At 37.8% G+C, this 20,561-nt stretch overlaps 1 protein-coding gene across 2 annotated transcripts; it reads right to left on the bottom strand.

Moving 5' to 3' along the window:
• Positions 1 to 603: 603 nt before the first annotated feature.
• On the bottom strand, positions 604 to 19,930 carry synpo2a (synaptopodin 2a). Of its 2 annotated transcripts, XM_026268343.1 has the most exons (5): positions 19,799 to 19,930; positions 11,760 to 11,911; positions 10,553 to 11,274; positions 6,185 to 9,018; positions 604 to 2,708 (listed from the first exon to the last, which is right to left on the bottom strand). In XM_026268343.1, exons 1-5 carry the CDS (start codon positions 19,904 to 19,906, stop codon positions 2,160 to 2,162), a joined length of 4,365 nt encoding a protein of 1,454 aa, XP_026124128.1. In that variant the 5' UTR covers positions 19,907 to 19,930; the 3' UTR covers positions 604 to 2,159. The 2 variants fall into 2 exon arrangements, with proteins under 2 accessions (XP_026124128.1, XP_026124127.1); XM_026268342.1 differs by lacking the exon at positions 604 to 2,708 and having other exon boundaries at positions 4,189 to 9,018.
• Between the last annotated feature and the right edge of the window lie 631 nt (positions 19,931 to 20,561).

Below are 20,561 nucleotides of genomic sequence, written 5' to 3'. Positions count from 1 at the left end.
AATCTGCTAAGTCTGAAAATTGGGGGCTCGTCCGGGATGTATGGGTCTAAAGAAGTTAGATAGTTTGTCCAGTATTTTAACTCCCTCGTTTCCTTCATCCTTCCCATAAAGCTCAAATAAAACTATCACTCCCAGACACAGTATCTGTCATGTGATGTGACATAATCAAACATTACACTGTGCATGTGAGGAAATAAATTGATCACTGGTGTCCTTGTACTGTTTCAAGCATATATTATAGTACATTACTAAAATATACTCCTAATTTATGTATATTATTACACAGATTTATACTTATTTATATAATATAAAAAGAATGGCCTATAGAGACTGACTATAATTTACATATCCCAAACAATAGCAAAAGCCTAATTTGAACAGGGCTCAGTCTTCAATGTCAGCTGCCACATAGTTCAGTTGTATGACAAATACAAGCTCAGGAGTCAAGCCAAGCCTCACAAGCCATTACATAACAAGACAGCAACTTGTTACAGACGGCTGGTCTGAAAACCTCTCCCTCAGGCTTGATTCCTCACAAAATATGCAACATTTTTTACTCCAATACTCCCCGAAGAATTCCAAAAATGACCACAAGTGCTGCACTTCTTTTAACATGTTCTTTTAATACAAGTGCAAAGCATGGTTTTATTTCAGCCATACAGATGTGGAGCTGCAGAATGTATCAATCAGACAGTTCACAGAATACTGAAATCCTCTCTGTTCAACAGATCTTTTGGTATCTTGATCAATATTTTATCAATCAAACACGTCAAACAAGTTTAGTTTACTGATATCCTTCATGAAGAAACGCTCAGTCATAGAATAAAGAAATAAAAGTATGAACAACTCGTAGAGTAGAAATAAACATCATTTTTAAGTGGATTGAGAGCATGCATTGTCACACAATACTTGTAAGGAATGTACACTTATTTATTTATTCATTAATAGCAAAACGGAGACTGAGTTAGTTGAAGTGAATTTGGTGCAGCAGGGCGTGTGGCGTAGGGTCAGGCCGGGTCACCAAAGAATGATTTAATCTTTTAAAGTGAAGCTTATGTAACAAGCACGCCTCTTACTGATTCATCAGTTTCTGCTTAATAGCTTTGTAGCACACAAACAAATTTAGTTTCTTCTCTCTTTAAAATCACTACATCACTACAACAGTTATATAAAATTTGCTGTTAATTTGTGATTAAACAAACTGAACTGTGTCTCACACTAGCCTTTACAATATGTTCTATGAAGATGTATAATGTTTTATTTCATTAGCAAGTATCATGCACAATCGCTTTGCCCCATTCATTAGTGCAACACTTTAAAACCGAATGCATGACCCTTGTGAAAAAGAAGTGCACTTGTAGTGTGAATCAAATCTTATATATATTTTTTTTTACTTGTACGTGCAGACATAATTAGTGAAATAAAAGCCCACTTATGTCAACTTAGAAAGAGTGTGTGCTCCTGATTGTGTTCCTTAACACACTTAAGTACACTTTTAAGATCGTCCGACTTACTTTGGTCAAAAAAGCATGTTAGAGTTCAGACAACTGCATATTATTACCATAATAAGTACTCTTTTTTATTATAATAATAGTAAGCATGTAACATGTATTGGCCTTATATCAGTGACCTAAACATTTTAGTTTTTCACTAAGCACGCATAAATGTTGCTTTATCAAAAACACAATCATGTCCATTCATGCTGCTCACATATTATTGTAGCGCAGTTTGTGCTGAATACAGTGTAATCAGAATTTAGCCATTAATATGTTTGTAAGCAACTGAAATAAAAGCTTGTCAAAAACTTCTCCATGGCCCCAAAACACTCTCAGACCCCAAAGGGTTAATATAAAGTGTTACCAAAATATGCTTAAATGTATTTCTTTTTCACAAGGGTATACATATTCACTTATCACATTGAGAGATTATTGTTAGTGTGAACTTCAAAAGCAAGCTGTAACACTGATAATCTTCATAAACTCAACTTCTCGTATCATCTTCTGACTTCCATGGATCCTCATTGAGCATTATCAACTTCTCTGTCTTTCTTGGTCAATAGTAGCCATAACAACTTTACTTTACTCACTTTCCAGCAATATTCATTCCTGTCCTATTTGATTTCACTTTCACTTGCATATAAAGGGTTTCCTGGCTCTCCTTCAACGTCTCCAAGTACTGCTATCTTTGGCTTTATAGAGTGTTAGTTTATTCGGATCGGCCGGTGAAGGCCGAAGATTAGCCTCTGTCACTGACCTTTGGGGCTGTCTAAAGGGTGACCCGTAGGGGACGGGACCAGCTGGTGCCGATGCTGTGCTCTTGGTTGGGGACAGAAAAGTCAAAGGTGATTGACTTAAACTGTCTTTTTGGTTTTTTGGCGGAGGTTCATATGTGACCTTTGCCTTCCACTCGGCCGGAGGCTCTGGTAAGAGCTTACTCTTAGCGGCATAGTGCAGGTTGGAGGCAATGGACTGTTGAATGTCCAGAAATGTAAAGGCTTCATCCACGAGCCCCAGTGGGTGGCGTGAGGCAGCTTCCCAGGGGGTGAGAGGCTTGTGACCCCTGTCTATCCGGACGATCTGGCCCACTGGTGGCCGTATGGAAATAGTGCGGGATGAAGGTCTGGGTGATGGAGAAGATGAAACTGACCTGGGGTTGAGACCCACAGCTGAAAGAGTCACCGGTGGTGACAAGGGTGAGCTCCTAAGCGCCTGAAATGAGCAAACAAATGCATTTAAAGCAGATGGCAATAAACAAGTCGTTGTTTCAAAACACTTTTCAAGGGTCACTGATACTGTGCATGCAGGCACAAAGACATTTCTCTTCAGGTTTCCACAAGGAAAGAACTAAGTGGCATTAAACAAGAAGGGCTGTGCTGCCACCATCTGGTTATGATATTAACTTGCAGGGCTCTTATTACTACAGTTCATTAGATAAATCTGATTTTGCATGATGAGTAAAATTAGCATTTTGAATCAAATGTAATGTTATGAACTAAACATATGGAATACTCGGGAACACTTTATTTTAAGGTTGTTACATGTTGTTACATGTACTAACTATCATAATAACAAAAAATAATGCATAATTACAGGCAAATAACCCTAACCCTTTAGTAAGTACATGTAGTTAATTAATATCTATTTAGTATTTAAATGTATAATTACACTGTAACAAGGACACATCAAAATAAAGTGTAACCAAATACTCTAATGATAATATTATTTTTAGTGAATTTGTAGTATGTAGTAGTAGTTTGTAGAAAAGAACAATGCATGTGGAAAAATATTTATTATATGCATTAAAAAAGATTAATGTATTTAATTCTGTACAATAAAAAGTGTAATGTATTGTTTAAAGAAGCCAGTAAAGTGTTAAATGAATAATTATTAAATTAACCAACTTAATATTGTCAAATATGACTGTCATGTACTGTAGATGTTGCACAATTTTCATTTTGTCTCTGATGTTTTATTAAAACATGAATCACTATAAGTGATACAAAAGCAACAGGTGGCATAAAGCAGAGCGTTCTCCTCTCCCACATTCCAAATCATGGGACCAGAGATCACATTTCCCCAAATATAGCTCCTGCAGCAGGCCTTGAAGCGCATTCGTTCATATCATTTCCACTTTTCCAATTATGAAGTATGTCTTACTTGGCTTCTGAAAAGTATGATGCAACACGGGCCCAAATTTAGAACAATACTCATACTTCAGCTTGCCTTTTGACATTCTTATTTCAGGCTAACATATTATTGATATTTTCCATGCAGACAATAAAACCAAATTGGATATAAATAATAATAGAAAATTTAATTTCATATACTCCTTCAAAAACATTTTGGATTATGTAATCGAAAGAGACTTGTTGATAAATGTAATCTATTATTTATTAGGAGAGACTGAGGGAAATTTTAAAACCTTTTTTCAATCACAGATATTTACACTAAGTAACTATTTACTGTAAATACTACCTGTATTTACTAACTGTATCTATTTGCAAATAATGATAGTTGTGAATATTTTACTTAAGCTTAATAAGTGACAGAATCTACTGCTAAAACTAAAAGATAAGGAAAATTATTTTTTAAAAGGAATGTGAAAGCAGAGAATAGTGAGAGGAGCAAAAAATGAATCATTGTAAAGAAAGAATTGAGTGAAGTACATGCAAAAGCAAACAAACAAAACTGAAGACAGTAATTTTAATGGCGCTGTGGAACATTTTACAAATAGTGTTCTATGAAGAAAACATCACACAAAGAAATGAACAAAAGACAGCAAAAAAGTACAGAATATAGCAATCAAACTAAAAATGAACTTGCTGACTTCCTATATCTAGTTTATTTGATGTTCCTCTTGTAGAACTGCTGAAAAATTCTGAAGCAAACACAAATTTCTCCCTCAAAAATAAACAAGAAGTGACACAAAATCTACTTATTTTCATAAAACGTAAAAATTAAGAGCTCTCCAACTTACAGTATGTACCAGCTGTTAAACATTAAAATATTGACACTATTCAACCTGCTTGAAAAAACTCACATACTGAGCACATTCATTTCTTCAGTTATGAAAAAGTCTGAAACATTAATTACAATTTAGAAATATAACAATGTTGTTTTTTTTCTTCTTCTATCTCTTAAGGTGGGAGATGATTGAACTCCACTACATAAAATAGTTACCTTAATACATTCTGTCTCTGTGTTTTATAGTATCTCCTTGCACTGTTGGCTCTGCCAGAAGTTGTTCATACACTGTTTACTTGCATATTCCAACCACTGTATCATAATACTGTTTATGTATTTATTTCTGTCTGTCTACTCAGGTGTTGTAATATGATTGTATAGTGTTGGTTTGGTTTTAAGGAATTACATCCTTAAGTTCTATTGCAAATCATTTACCCAGTAGCCCTTATAATAGACCATTTTGTCACTTTTTCACCTGTCCAAATATTTCCCTCATTATTAAGCATTCATGTTTCTCTTCTCAAACTCAATCAATAATGATTCCCTTTGACCAAAATTAAGTCTAAGCTGACTAAGTACATTCTCGTCCTACCTTCAGCAGGCCACGTCTATAAAAATATTTGTATAAAGTACTTGGCAGAGCATTTTTCTGTAAAAACACCATGTGATGTAGTTCTGAAATATCTATGCGCTCTTCTGATCTGTTCTGGCAGATCTTAAAAGTCAATTGTTACATAATATTTCTCTTTGGAAGTAAGCTTCTGCGCTACATAAAATATCTGGATCATAGCTTAGTTTTCCTAAGGTAAAAACACCGGAGAAAAATCACTATAACATAACTATTTTTCTGGAGTGCTTGGCTTCCACACCTGGGCAGCACTCTTCTTGGCTGAAAATTTGGGCTTTGGAGCAGCAATAATACTGCCTCCTGAGGCAGAGTCAGCCCTTGGTGCTACTGGGTAAGATGGCACAACATAAGAACTAGGGGCTGGTTGGTAAGCCAGTACAGGTCCAGCTTGATATACTGCATTAGGACCTGTCTGATAGGAGGGTGGGGAGGGCTGTTGGTAGGGAGGGCTTGGTGCTTGTTGGTAAGGATTTACAGAAGGCTGTTGGTATGCTTGTTGGGGGTTGTATTCTTGTTGATATGAGACCTGTTGAGGTTGCTGTTGATAAGAATTTAGAGCAGGCTGATATGTATTAGAAGGGGGTTGGTGGTAAAGGCCATCTTGCATAGGTGATTGACCAGCTATCCCATAAGGTTGCTGGGCCTGCTGTGGCATAAAACCATAAGGGGGAGGACCTTGGTTATATCCCATTTGCTGGGTTTGATTGGGAGGACCTAGTGCTTGGGCTTGAATTTGGGCCTGAGCTTGAGCCTGGGCTTCAGCTGCCTTTTCAGAATCAAGCTTTTCAGCTGCCTCCTTTTCTGCAGCGAGTTTCTCTGCTGCTGGGCCATATGTAAAAAGGGAGGAATTCAGCTGATAGGGCTGATGCTTCATGACATCAAGAACATGAAGAGGTTTTGGGACACGTTTTTGCTTATCTTTGTTTTTGTTCTTGTTTGCTGTTGAAGGGTTAGAGGGGGAAGGCTGCTTGATAGCACCTGGTGGATATGACGGTGAATGAATTGGATTATATGCCAATGGCGGGGGAGCCCTGCAATTGGGTGAATATTTCCAGGAATTTGTCAAAGAAGGAGAAGGTGAAGATGGTCTTGCCTTATTCTGCACTGTGGTAGAGTCCACAATGTACTTCTCCATTCTGGATTGTCTTTTGGCGAACAGTTCAGCTCCTTTCCCTTTCAAGGCTGGCATCTCAAATGCTGACCCAAAACCAGAGGGGGACATAGTACTACGTGTTGGAACAGGAGATGGTGCCTTTGTCCCAGTGGTATATGAATTCATTCGTCGTGGAGGAGTGGGCTGAGAGCTCTGAGTTGGACTCCATGGCTTGATTGGTTGGGGAGGCAATTTCTGGGATTCATTTTGGGCAGTGCTGCTAACTGCACTCTGTTGGTGTTGGGGTGCCCAAGCATTTACAGTCGGTTGAGACTGAGATTGTGGTGATGCCCACTGGGTCACAGGTGGCTGGGATGCCTGCTGTTGAGGTTTTGGTGCCCATGGAGGATGAGCCTGAGTTGGTGGGAGTGGCTGAGCCCAGGGAGGCTGAATTTGATTCTGTGCAGTTGTCCAAGAGTTCATTGCTTGTTGAGGATGTTGAGAAGCAGGTTCTTGTCCCCACTGTGGATGTGGTTGGGACTGGGCTGGCATTGATGGCCAAGGATTCATGGGTTGTTGCACTGGTGCTGTGGGATGATGTGAAGGTTGAGTCTGCTGAGCCCATGTAGGTTGTGCTTGAATTGGACTCTGTGGCTGAGTCCATGCATTTGCAGATAGCTGTGTTGGATCTTGCTGTTTGGCCTGAGAGACCCAAGGTGGTTGGGGCTGTGACTGCCTCTGAGGTTGAGTCCAAGAAGGCTGTGGCTGTTGCTGATGGGATGATGCCCAATGTGGCGTCAACTGTTGTTGCTGGGACCATGCTGGATGTTCCTGAGTTTGAATTTGATCTTGTTGCCAAACACTGATAGATGGTTGTTCCGGCTCGTGCGGCTGCGACCAGGGAGCTTGTGGGGTTGACTGATTTGGACTTGGTGCCCAAGAATTGATTTGGGACTGAAGCTGTGGTTGATGTTTGGTTGGGGGTGAAGTTCGAGGATGTGTTACCCAAGAAGGCTGGGATTGTGTTTTAGAAGGGACTTGTACTTCTGGAGGACCCTGAGACTGTGTCATCCACTGTGGCTGTGTTTGAGATTGGTTTTGAGATGGGACTTGCAATTGGACCTTATCTGGACCCCAAGTACTTACTGGAATCTGCTGATGACTTTGATTTGGAGCTGGATCCCATGATCTGACAGATGGATCTGACTGCGTAACAGGTGGTACGACAGGAGCAGAATTAATTTGTGGCTGGGGTTGTTTCTCATTCCAGGTTTCTTGTTGCTGGTTTGACTCCATTTGGGATTCTTGTTGTTTCCAGGCATTATCTGGAGGAAGCTGTTCAGGACAGTGTGAAACATCATGTGATTCGGGGGCATATGTAGGCTTTTCTTCAGACAACATTGGGGCCCCCATTTCAGGGGCAGGGGAAAAAGCAGTATCAGCCTCTGTGACTGGAGCTTCTGCAGGGGCTGGGACACTACTTTCGGTTTGCTGTGGGATGGGTTGTTCAGCAGTTTCTTGTTGATCAGACCATGGTGGAGAAGCAGGGTTAATGTGAGGTTTAGGAGCTACTGGTGGTGGAATTTTGTGTTTCGTCTTAGAAGGCTGAAGAAAGTTGCAGGCTTCAGCTCCTAAACTTAAATAATCTTCTTCTGGACAAAACTCTAAACCTGCCTTCTTGTCATTCCTGTTAAGGAGATTCAACAGAGCAGGATTAGGTGAAACCTTGGGAGACTCCTTGAAAGTGAACATTGGCTTATTGGCACTCCTCCTCCTTGTATCTTGCAAGATACCAGTCTTGATAGCAGGCACAGATATACGCTCATCACGGGAAGCAATCTGTTCACCTTGTCCCAACGAATACCCAGGCTGTTCTTGATTGTCTGCACTTGATGAGGAGGAAAATGGAGCAGCCACTCTATTCTGAACTGAAAATGGTTTGGCACTCCTGTTTGTGACTAATGGCTGCATTTCGTTTTGCATCTGCTGATCAAACATGCCATTCATATGATGTGAATACTGTTGCTCTTGCTGTTGTTGGGAGTGTTGTTGCTGATTGTATGATTGCATGTGTTGGTATATATTTTGTTGCTGGTAGTCTTGCTGTTGTTGGTGCTGGTATTGTAGCTGCTGCTGGTATTCTTGATACTGCTGCTGCTGCTGCTGCTGCTGCTGTTGTTGATGGTACTGTTCTTGGTATTGATGATATTGTTGTTGCTGTTGTTGCTTCTGTGCTGATAAACTGTGGTGTAGATTTACATCCATGTAATTCTGGTTCTCTTGTGCATGCATATAAGTCTGCTCCTCCATGTGTTGGTATGTTTGATGTGTCTCAGGCTCCTGCACTGCTTCAACAGGGATCCCCTTACGTCTCATCTCTTCATGTTCTTCTACTATCTCATCCATGCGCTGTTTGCGCTGGGCAAACATGAGGGCTCCTTTCCCCTTCGTCTCAGGTAGTGCATCCATACCCTGCAGGTTGTCAAGCTTGCGCTCTATCTCAAGTAATCCAGTATCCCAATCAAAGCTTACAATGCTTTTCTGGCCTGAGGCATTGGTAAAGAAATCCTCATTAATTTCAGTTTCACTTGAGGCTAAAACAGTGAACTCAACAGTGTGCTCCTCTTCGTCGTCCTTATAATCTGGGTCGTCCTCACCAGTACCGTAGCTTACAAGCGTAAACTTCTTGGCCCTCTGTCTATGCTTCTTAAACATCAACACCCCCTTGTTATTAGGGTTGGGGGCAGGAGCTGACAGCAGGAGAGCAATGCGCTTGCATTTAGACTTGGCTTCTTTCACCTGCTTCTCTGAAAGGCTCTCACTGCGCCGGAGCCCTAAGAATGAGAAAATGAGAAGTTAAGGTTACGGGTAGAGAGTGAGGCGGGTGAGGTCATAAAGAAGGGCTGTTGGTTGGTCCTGGCGGCCTAATTCACTGAACTGTGTATGAAGCATATAAATAGCACTGTTATGTGAGCAGCCAGTAAGTCATTTCATATGAGAGGACTTGAACTGGGAAAATACAAGTATTAACTGTAGCTAACTAATTTTTTACTATTGTTAAGCCAAATGCATAATTGTTTGTTATGCATCGGAATATACTGCATGCAATTTAGATCCTGTCAGTTAAAACTAAAAAAATGCATGACAATGTATATAGATAATTTTTTTAAGAGAGTCATGGCTTGTCCGCTAATCAAATGATGAATCCCTGGTTTAACAGGAGTTAAATGGAATTCACGGCTCTCCTGACCCGCATTACTCTTAATGACCCAATAAGTCATTCTCCTAGCAGAGATTTGAGAACACCATCACCAATTAACTAAATCTCTGATCCATGTATAACATCCAGACATTAACATAAGCCAGTTACAGCTGTGAATGTGTCTAGAGCACGTTACTGAGGTTGAGCCAATAGCAGACACAGCAGAGAAAAAAGAGGGAGTAAAAATAGCCCCGGGGCACTGTGTGGGCTTGCAAGTGCCGGAGCGCTAATACAAGCCCATATGTGCAGCTCCAAAAGTTGTAAAAAAACATGCTACCCTATTCCAGTCAATGTACACAGAAGTAAGGCCGCATATCCCCACAAGGCACCTGTGTCCGTCTCCTTTAGAGAGTATAAAGACTTGCCACATTTCAGATTCTTGTCTTTCCAACCTCAAGGTGGAGATAGCCATAGATGAGTGCTCCTTCCTTTTCAGTGCTGCTAAGATGGCCAATTTTAAAGGATCGGGTAACAGGCCAGAGTCACACATGCTGATGTCTGTCAAATGCATGGCACTTCAGCAAGCATCATTAGCATGCCCATGTTTTATTCTTAACTTTACCAGTCATGTCACAATGTGAGCCCCCATTTATTACTGCTACGATGAATCATTGCTATGTTCTTTCTTGTTATCTATCTATCTATCTATCTATCTATCTATCTATCTATCTATCTATCTATCTATCTATCTATCTATCTATCTATCTATCTATCTATCTATCTATCTATCTATCTATCTATCTATCTATCTATCTATCTATCTATCTATCTATCTATCTATAATCCATAACAGACATTTGATATGAAAAGTATTACACTTATTCGTGCTTTTGCTCACAAATCATTAAAAGTATACATAATGCAGTAACTGACATATAAATAAATGACAATAAACAGTGGTTAAAAAGAACCATACAAACTGGAGATGAATTGTGTTGAACTTTCTTTAAACTATTACTTTAGAAAGCAATTCACAGCTGAGTACGTCAGTTCACTGATGCTATATCTATAACCCAAGCTTTTGAAATATGAAATTATTGCTATTCTTGAAAACAGATACTATATCACACTATAAGAAGAAACACTGAAAATGCAATGTTACTTACTGGCGTGCCTTGCCCGGTGCTTGCTTGGCTCGTTGACCTCCCTCTCCGATTCGGAGTCCCACTCCTCTGAGGGAAGTCCAAAGGACACAGATGAGGAGGTGGGAGCTTCTTCAATGTGCCCTCCTTCTTCCCCAGCAGAATCCAACTGTAGACTGGCCTCTACCCCCTCCTTTCCTGAACAGCTTCCAGATAACTGCTTCACTGTCACCTCCACCTGTCCTGTCAAAGCAGGGGGTTTGCTAACCAACACACCCCGCTGACCAAGGGGTTGCCGGTCTCGTCGGGGTATGTAGAGGGGGTTAGCTGGAGTAAATGCGGTGGTTGTAGTATAATTGACACTCTCATCTGTCTTTCTTTGATGGATGTCTCCCACAACTCCACATGCACTGCCTAATGCAGTACAGTCTGGCTCTTCCAGGGTGGTCTTGGAGAGCGAAAGCTGCAATTCAACTACAGATCCTGGGGTTACATCCAAACTGGTGTCTCCAGCACCCTGGGCATTGGTGCCTCTACTTTTATTCCTAGAAGCAGGTATTTGAACTTGGGTCCGAACCAATCGAGTCCTTGCTGGACACTCTCCATCGCTGTCCGTCTCTCCATAATATGCTTCATCCTGGGACTCAGAGGTGTATAGTTCCTGTGGCTCGTGAGGCCTGGATGGAGAAGGGATCCGAAAAGTGGTGCTAACCATTTTAAAGCTCTCCTGAGGTTGACTACAGCATCTAGAGGGAGGAGATCATGTCAGCTCTATTTATTTGCAGTTAATCCATCTATTTTAACACCATGACTTCATTATCAAGCAAATAATTTATTGGAAATGAGAAAAAAAGTACCTCAGTTTTCATTTACCATTGGGAGAATCAAAACTGCACCATTTTATTTTTCTGTTAATCACATATTAATGTCTTATTAATCTAAATGGATCTTGGTTAGAGATTCTGTTTTTGATTGTACACTGGGTGTTTAGTATTTCAAATGTCAAGACAGGCATAAACAAGACATCTCATGAACTATGCTATAAAAATGCAAATAACTGTCCAGTTTAATGCATGCATAACAATGTGTCGCATCACGAGGGACAGAAGAGGAAGAGAACCTTTAATATGAAATGAAAAAGCGATATAATTTTGCCTAAAAAACCTGATACACTGAAGGTAAACAGGCAACAAGAGTGCATCTAAGAACATTTGTCCAGGCTTTAAAATACCTTTTGACAAGCAGCTGTAGACAGTCAGCTGAGGCTTCAATGAGATCAATAGCGTCTGAGAGACTGAGGTTTGAGCAAGGCTTTCCATTCACCGACACCAGCTCATCATTCTCACACAATCCAGCCACGGCAGCAGGACTACCGTCCTCTATCTACAAGATAGATAATAATCATGCATTTATTAAATGGTAACTTGAGAAATTTAAAAAGATATATTTGAACATAAAAGTAAGGCTAGACATTGCAATGTATACGAAAAATGCTTTCCGTAAAAGCATCATACTAGCTTCACCGCAAAAATGCACCCCAAATCATCTGTTTAACATAAAATAAGAGATTCTGAAGAATGCTGGGAAACTAACATCTGATGGTAGCCATTGACTTCCACAGTATATAAAAACACTGGAAGTCAATGGCTACCGTCAGCTGTTTGTCTCCCAACATTCTTCAAAATATCTTCTTTTTTTGTTCAGCATGAAAAGAAACAAACTCACGCAGGTTTGGGTGAACAAATGCTGACAGAATTTACCTTCTTGGGTGAACTATCCCTTTAATACAGATTATTAAAAAGAGGAAAATACATTTGATAATAAATTCATACATTCTCAGAAAAAGAAAGGCAATAGCATTTACACTGAATAATCAATCAATTTATTTTTTTTTTTTGTAAAACACAGTGCGAACATGTATAATACTGTACATGGATGAAAAAAGAGCAATAAGACCCATCCTTGGTTCAAAGACAGTGCATCTTAATTTAGACCAAGTGTCTCTAATTTACGCATCACAACAGCTGCATGTCAAATGACTAAACAGTGCTCCTCGCCAAAGCAGGTCTATGAGCCATTAGCCTCGCAAACTGAAGCAGAGACACTTAGATTTAATATCAGCCATCTGTAACTTTGAGGGCATCACAAATCAACTCTGCTCTAAGGTCAAGTCATAAAGCAGAGCGATTGTTCGTCTCTCTGCTTGATTTAGCACATGGTATTATTGAAATGTTTATGCAGTAACAAGATACAAGCTAGCAAGCGAGCTGGAAACCTATATCGAACTGCAGATGAAATCTTTAAAGTGAATGTTTTCTCTACAAAGAATAATTCAGTCCTGAGATGACCTTGTTTATTTGGACAATTTCATTACAAACCATTCCCAAGTATAATGGCAGCATTATGAGAGCAAATCTATTTATGACCGTCTGCCACTGATAAACACCTTCACCTTAAATAAACCAAAAATCATGACTCAAGTTCATAACTTCAACTGGAGGAATTTCCATCAGGAATCGTGAGTTTAGTTTCTCAGTTTAACAGCTCATGTACACACAGCTGCTCAAGCCAGACACATTTGCATATTTCATTTGTGTTGACAACCGTAAAAGCTGACCATAACTTAACATAAAGTGCAATGATGATTTTCAGTTGCAGATAATGTGTGCATTTAAAACATGTGGGATGATAAGTTTTAAGATTCAAAAAAATATACAGTTATGTTTTAATTCTTATTTGAATTGTTGATTTAGTTGAATTAGCTGGCATTAAATGCATATTGATCACTGGCAACAGTAAGTTCAGTTCGGTCCAGAAATTTGGTCACAGTCCCTCTCCTTATTCTCTAGTAGAATTTGCTTTTCTAGTGCATGAAATCATATTCCAAACAACAATTATGATGATTCATACGCTTTTTGTTCATCTGAATCCCACATAACTGGAATTGTAGAAAACTAATGTTTGACAATGGAAAATTCTGGGAAATGTTTATTGTGTATAGAAACTTTGTTAGACCTCAAAATGGTAAGCAAATTTACTGTACATTGATGCTTAATACGCATGCTGTTGACTGACAGTTCTTGGATCCAAGTCTCCATCGACCCCAGGAGGTTAACAAAAGCTAACATTGAAATATTGCCATCTGATGCCCACGACCCAAGAACTGTCAGTCAACAGCATGTGTATGTAAGCTCTCTATATTATTTAACATCAATGGAAATTTCCTTATTTGAGGTTTAACATAAAGTTGAACACACACACACACACACGCGCGCACACACACAAACACACACATATTAAAATCGCCTAAAAATTCACTGTTTTTAATTTTTTTGACAATGGATGTTTTCAAGGCATGGTCCACTAAGAGTCTTTAGAGGACAATATAGTTCCCATTGATTACCACTAGAGGGCAGTGTGCAGTCAATAAAAGACACCCTATTCAAATACAGTAAAGTTATTCTGAGATGAAAAATAAACTACAATACAAAATATCTGAGACTCACACATGATCTGCAGAAAGATTCTGTCTCCAGTGGCGTCTCCTCTCTTACTAAATATTTAGATAAAATTGTATGCACAGCATTGCCACAGAGGAGAACATTTCTCATGAACACATAGCTGGCCGTCTGTAGCTTTTCAACACATTATGGTGTAAATATTGTAAACAGCACACGCTGATATTTCCTGGTTAAACTCATTATCAATCTGGCCTAAATACGGCTCTTCAGTCTAAACTATTCTATGTTTCATGCTGCTGCTTTTAACAGTGCATAAATGTGAAATATCCATTTGATTTGGTCAAAAAAGCATTGCATGTGCTTTAGTATGTTAGCTAACACATCAAATAAGTGCACATCTTTATGGATTAACAAAAATGTAAAGATCAAAAAAAAAATCAAGATATAATAATATTTGGCATTATTACAAAGTGCATTTAAAAAATGTTAAATTAAGTTGGTTAAGAAACAGTAGTTATTTAATTGACATTTTATTTCATTAATATTGTATTATCTGCAAGTACAGGTTTATTTTTATACTTTCAAGGCATGAATTAAAAGTGCACATTAAATACAATTAAGTGCATTTCTTTTTCACAAGGGACATGAAACACATTTAAGTTGATCTGACCATTATCACAAGGAGATTTACCATGTGATGAAATGCTTTTTTATCAACACAATACAATTTAATAACATTACAAACACCGTGCTTATAAATTTGCGATACATACTGTACTAGAAGAGCAAAATGTGCTTAAAGAGCCAAAATGTTATTTAATAAATCAGTTCATGCAAGTGAAAAGGGTGAGTGTGTAAAGTATGTTCGGAAAAACGTCTGCTTCAAAGAAACCATGAGCATGCTTTATTCAATACTTTGATTTTCTTTTGTTTGAAAGCAAGGCTGATTGTGTTATAGAGCATTTGTTTCTTGGACATTGCGATCAAACATTATCTGGCACGAAAAATAAATTTTAAACGTAACATTTTGGAGGAGAAAGTCAAAAGCACAATTCATTTTGTTCACATAAACACACTGAGTAAATGCAGCATGCTGGCTACTTCTGCCTCCTACAGCTTAAAGCAATTATCTTTCACTGTTTCCAACAGACATTTCAGGTAAAATGAACCATGGTGGTCTAAAGACTGCCAGGTTCCCATTGTTACATGAACATTAGCCGTAAATGGTGGATTTTCATATACTTGTGCTGGGTGAGTTGGTTAGCAGTGTACCGCAGCACACAGGAGTGAATCCAGCTGTAATGTTGATAGCTAAATGACTTAAGGTTAAGCATAACTCTTTACTACAGATCGCTGGACGCCTTCCATCGGTCGAACAGTTCATTATGAAAATGTTTTTGTAAGTGCATGTTCAAAGGAGACTGTAGCAATCTGTACTTTTAATGTACTCACTTTGGGCCCTTTGTATATGGCTAAGGATCCATCGTGTGCTCTAACTGTAGGACTGAATAAAAAAGCAGACCATTAGCGAACTAAAGACTTTGACCATTATAAAGCAATGCTGCACATTGAAATATAATCGTGAATGAAATATAAACATAACATACATACATTAATGCATAATATCCTTTTGAAAAAGCAATGCATTTTTTAGCACTGAATGTGCACTTGCAGTATATTAAAAATCTTAAAAGTACATATTAAAAAAATAAATAAATCTGTATTTGCAGATAATTAGTAAAATAAAAGGCCACTTAAGTGCACTTCAAGAAAGATATGTTATGACTGTTTCTCAACACACTTGTAGACTTAAAAAGTGCAGATGAATGAAAAGTTTTATTTAAATATATATATTTTCTTAAAAACATTCTGTTGTGCTTTAAAGAAATACATTTTGATGTGTTGACTAACATACTAAAGCACATTCAAAGATAAAGTGTGTTAAATGTACCAAACACCATTGCAAATTGCAAATACATTTAAATAAATAACATACAAGTTCTCAATAGAAATTAGATTAAAGTCTTTTTAATTTTTCATAAATTCTAGTCAATACATTCTGCAAACCAAATGCAATAGAACTAAAATGAAATTACATATAAAGATGCACTTAAGTTCTACTTAAATGGGTAAAAGCACTCAAAAATTAATTTAATTGAATTTAATATACACTTAAACCATAATACATTAACATTTAGTTAAAACTGGATCATTTAATATAATTTAATTGGAACGTGCAGTTATTTTAAAGTATATTATTTCCATAATAATTACTCTCTTTAAGTACTGAACACCATGACCTCCATTATGTATCACACTGAACAGATATTCATCCTGAACAGTATTTGTCAGCTTCATGTCATGTCTCTCAGCCGAGTTTGCTCTTAGTTGAGTCAGGGTAAAAGTCATGTCTTCCAGATGATTTAGAGGAGCACGGGGTCACTCCACGAAGATGGAAGCACGTACCCCTCTCATGACAACACAGGCAAATATTTGACTGCTCAGCTAAAAGTTAAAGCTGAAAGCTTGCATATATCTCATGTAAGTGTCAATTCAGAAACTAAACAGATCTAACAGAGACTGATTTCAGCACTCTAACAGGAAAAAAACTAACAAGCATCAGGATTAATATTACATAGTTATATTTAATATTGGATTACTATTAATTAGGTTATTATTAACAAATTAAAATTTGCTGAAATTTAACGCCATCCAAAATGGAGAAATGTGGCATTTGCATCATTTGCTCTCCAATCGAACCTCTGCAGTGAATGGGTGCTGTCAGAGAGTCCAAAAAGCTGATAAAACATGCAGTTTTTCTCTTCAAAAGACATTTACTTATGGACTGGAGTGGTGTGGATTGTTTGTGGATTATTGTGATGTTTTTATCAGCTGTTTGGACTCTCATTCTGACGGCACCCATTCACTGCAGAGCATCCATTGATGAGAAAGTGATACAATGCTACATTTCTCCAAATCTGATGAAGAAACAAAATCATCTACATCTTGGATTGCCTAAGGGTGAGTGAACTTTCAAACTATTAATTTAATGTTAATGAAAATAATGCTCGTTATTTATAAGTCTGCTGTTACATGAAAAGTTAAATTACAGTGTTTTTCTGAAGCGGTTATAGTGTACGTCCCCTGCTGATCAACACTCACTGTGGTGATGATGACAACCTGACAGCTGCACTGGAATGATTGATGGGGAAGGGATGTGCATGATTTATTAAAAAAAGGACCATATTAATAAAATGAGAAGAAAATAAAATATACACAAACACAAACAGATCTTTATCCATCCAAGTGTTTTTTTTTTTTTTTTGGAGTGCATCTGTTTAGAAGTTATTTAGCAGCATGTATGCTTGTTCCTGAATTATATATGTACATAAAAACAGCCAGATGAAAGTTTAGATTCAAGTCAAGGCTCTGTGGGGTACACTGCATTACTCCAGTAGTGTTGTATTTTAAAGGTAGACACTTAAAACTATAATGACAACAGAAACAGAAGCTTACTTTGCCGGTTATAGTTTTATGAGGGAGTGCACTGTGATATCATTACAAAAATACAAAGTTTGCCAGTCAGGAGTTTGCCAAAGCTAAAGTCTATAAGCCATTATTAGGAGTCAAACCTTACTAATGGCTATTAATGTTTTACGGAATTGTAAAATACAACTATAATATAATGTGAATAACACTTTAAAGAGCTACAAATAAATGAGTTTTTCAGCTGAGAAGGATATTATTGCTTAACGACCTGTACACTGGCCAGGAACACATATTTCATGCAATATGCCCACTAAGTGACTTCAGACTCACATCTAGTCTGTTATTGATTTGTTGGTCATTTCGACTGATTAGTACCTACATACTTATCATACATTTACCAGAGCATTACTTGCAACATGTGTAACACATTTATTCATATATGAAGATGCACTGTAAGGGGTACAGTTTTTTTTAAAGTTGTGAACAAAACAAATATTACTTTATCATGTTTTACAAGAAAATACTATTACGTTCTTGAAAATTTTCATGTTTAATGCAATGTGTTACTTGCAGTCTCGTCTGACGTCTTATGACGTTATACTAACAATTTCCGAGTGAAGATTGTTTCAAAGGAAAGCCTACACCAATTTATTATTATTAATAATGTTATTAGTATTATTATCATCAGTTTGAGTTATGGTCCTCTAATCTGTTTGGCTTTCCAATGATATTTAATAAAATAGCATTTGTAATGTTCCAGGCAAAATAAATAAATAAATAAAAATCCAATAGAATCAGCACAAATCTGTTAATTCTGAGAACATTCAATTTAATAATTGAAAAAGTAAGAACATGGTAAAAAAAAAAAAAAAAAAAAAAGGCTAGCTGTGGACCAAGAAAAATTGTACGAGATGAAAAAGAAAGTTCTATGATATGAGAATTCCGTCATTATTCACTCAGCCTCCACTTGACGGTAGCCATCGACTTTCACCAACATTCGTCAAAATATCTTTTTTTGTGTTCAGCAGTTTGAGTAAATGATGACCCTTTAAGTATATTAGTATGTTTGTTAAAACTGTGTAATCAAAATGAATGGTGATTCTTTATAGAATTAAAATACAAAATCTTAAATATTAGGCCTGAATTGTTTTGTGTGAGCAATTCAGCATATGTGGTTTTTAATACTCTCTTTTTGCAAGTGATTCAATATACCACAGAGCATTTATTTGAGCATTTATCGCAGACATGTTAATATTGGGTATAACATCACTCCTGCTAGCGTTATATTGCTTAAACATTTTAAATACTATTTTTCATAGCCACGAAGAGCTGTCACATAAACAAAACACTGAAGTATAAACATATGTCTCATGGGGTCAGAGGCTGTGTTGAGGGTGGTGCTGATTATTTCCATATAAATCATTATGAATACAACTTCAAGCGTTCACAATATACACATGTTCTAAGCTGACACTCGCAAAACTTGATGATATAAGAAGTTTTAATAATTTGCACGTTAATCCCTAAATCAATGTTTCCTATTCAGTTAAAGATCAACTAATAATTCCAGCCGCTGGAAACTAACAGTTTAGGTTCTTGATATCTATGGGAGTGATGACAGATTGCATGAACTTGGCCAGCAAACTTTGTTAGCTTTGCTGTGACCATATAAGGACCCTTGGTCAAGTCTGAGACAAGCGGAGCCTACGCAGCTAAGATCTGCCTGTAAAATTCAGCTAAAGAAAAACAAGTTTGCCAGTGAACATTTATCAAAACAACAGGCCAATCTGAGCTCCACGGGTGGCCACTAAGACATGTTGTCATTTTGCAAGAATCCAACACGACGTTCGTTTACAACATTTCCCAAGTGTCCAGTTAACGTCATTAATTAACTGTATAAGAGAACTACAAAAAATAAAAATCAGCTTTCTGGTTACAATTATCATACTCAAATGCACATTAAACCCACCTTTGTCCAAGAACAAAACTTGCCTACATGTAACAAACTCAAGAAAACCTGCTGAAATGAGCTGCTTAAGCCAACCTAAGATGAGTTCCTGGTTGAATCTGATCCAAGCTGGTGTTTATCTGATAAACCAATTGGCATCCTTATCTGGCCAGCTAAAAAAGTACCAAAACCCAAACTAAAGCCTAGAAAACCAGCAGGGTACTCTGAAAGGGCATTTTTATGTTTCAAACTCAAACACTATAACAAACTTGAGAAAGAGCCATAATAAAAGAGCAGAAAGTAATGGATATTCATCCTCAACACCAGGTACTCTAAACTGCATAACTGTTGAATCTTCATCAGTGGTCTCACCTGAAGCAGCTGGATTGGATGTTGAGGGTCTTGAGTGCTCTGGCTGAGTGTGAATCCCCAGGGCGCCCCGCCACGCAGCGTCACACACACAAACTCACCCGTGCCCATCCTCCTGCGGTCTGAGAGAAGTCAAGCTTCTTCTGCGATATCTGAGGCTGCCTTCGGTGGGAGTAAAGACACAACAGCTGGAGTCCGGCCCTCTCTTCGGCGTCATTCTTCAGAGACCATTCTGAGGAGACTAACTGCTCTTTACTCAGGTTTAACCCTCAAACATCCTTTGGGACAAATTTGGGCAAAATTATTTTATATATATAAAAAATTGTTTCCTTAATCTGAGCTGTACAACACTTTTCTAAAGAGCTACTTTTCTTAAATTTGCCACCTGAACACACACACACACGTTTTTTATTCCATAGGTGTAATAGTTTTTATACTGTTCTATCGCAATACACCAACCCTAACCTAAACCTACCCCCCACAGGAAACTTTCTGCATTTTTAGATTTTCTGAAAACTACATGTATAATTTTATAAGCTAGTTTCCTCAAGGGGACCTCAAAATCTTTAGGATTTGTCTTTTTGTTTATGGAAGTAAAATAAATATTAAATATAACAAAAAAGAAATTATATTTTACATGAATAATATGGTACTTTTAGAGAGAGAGAGAGAGAGAGAGAGAGAGAGAAAACCCCACCAAAAATCCAACAACAACAACATAAAAAAAAACATAGTTTTTATTTTGTTGAAAGTGATTATGATTTAT

This window comes from Carassius auratus, chromosome 7 (genome assembly GCF_003368295.1).
Source record: "Carassius auratus strain Wakin chromosome 7, ASM336829v1, whole genome shotgun sequence".
Lineage (NCBI taxonomy): Eukaryota > Metazoa > Chordata > Actinopteri > Cypriniformes > Cyprinidae > Carassius > Carassius auratus.
Note: the sequence above shows the minus strand (reverse complement) of the source record. Positions and strands in the feature narration are given on the sequence as shown.

Excerpts from the sequence above, each read along its gene's own strand:
- synpo2a (XM_026268342.1), bottom strand. The coding sequence starts at position 19,906 with ATGGGCACGGGTGAGTTTGTGTGTGTGACGCTGCGTGGCGGGGCGCCC. Across the intron at positions 11,275-11,759 it reads CTACAGCTGCTTGTCAAAAG|ATGCTGTAGTCAACCTCAGG; the intron begins GTATTTTAAAGC and ends TCCTCCCTCTAG. Across the intron at positions 9,019-10,552 it reads GCACCGGGCAAGGCACGCCA|GGCTCCGGCGCAGTGAGAGC; the intron begins GTAAGTAACATT and ends TCTCATTCTTAG.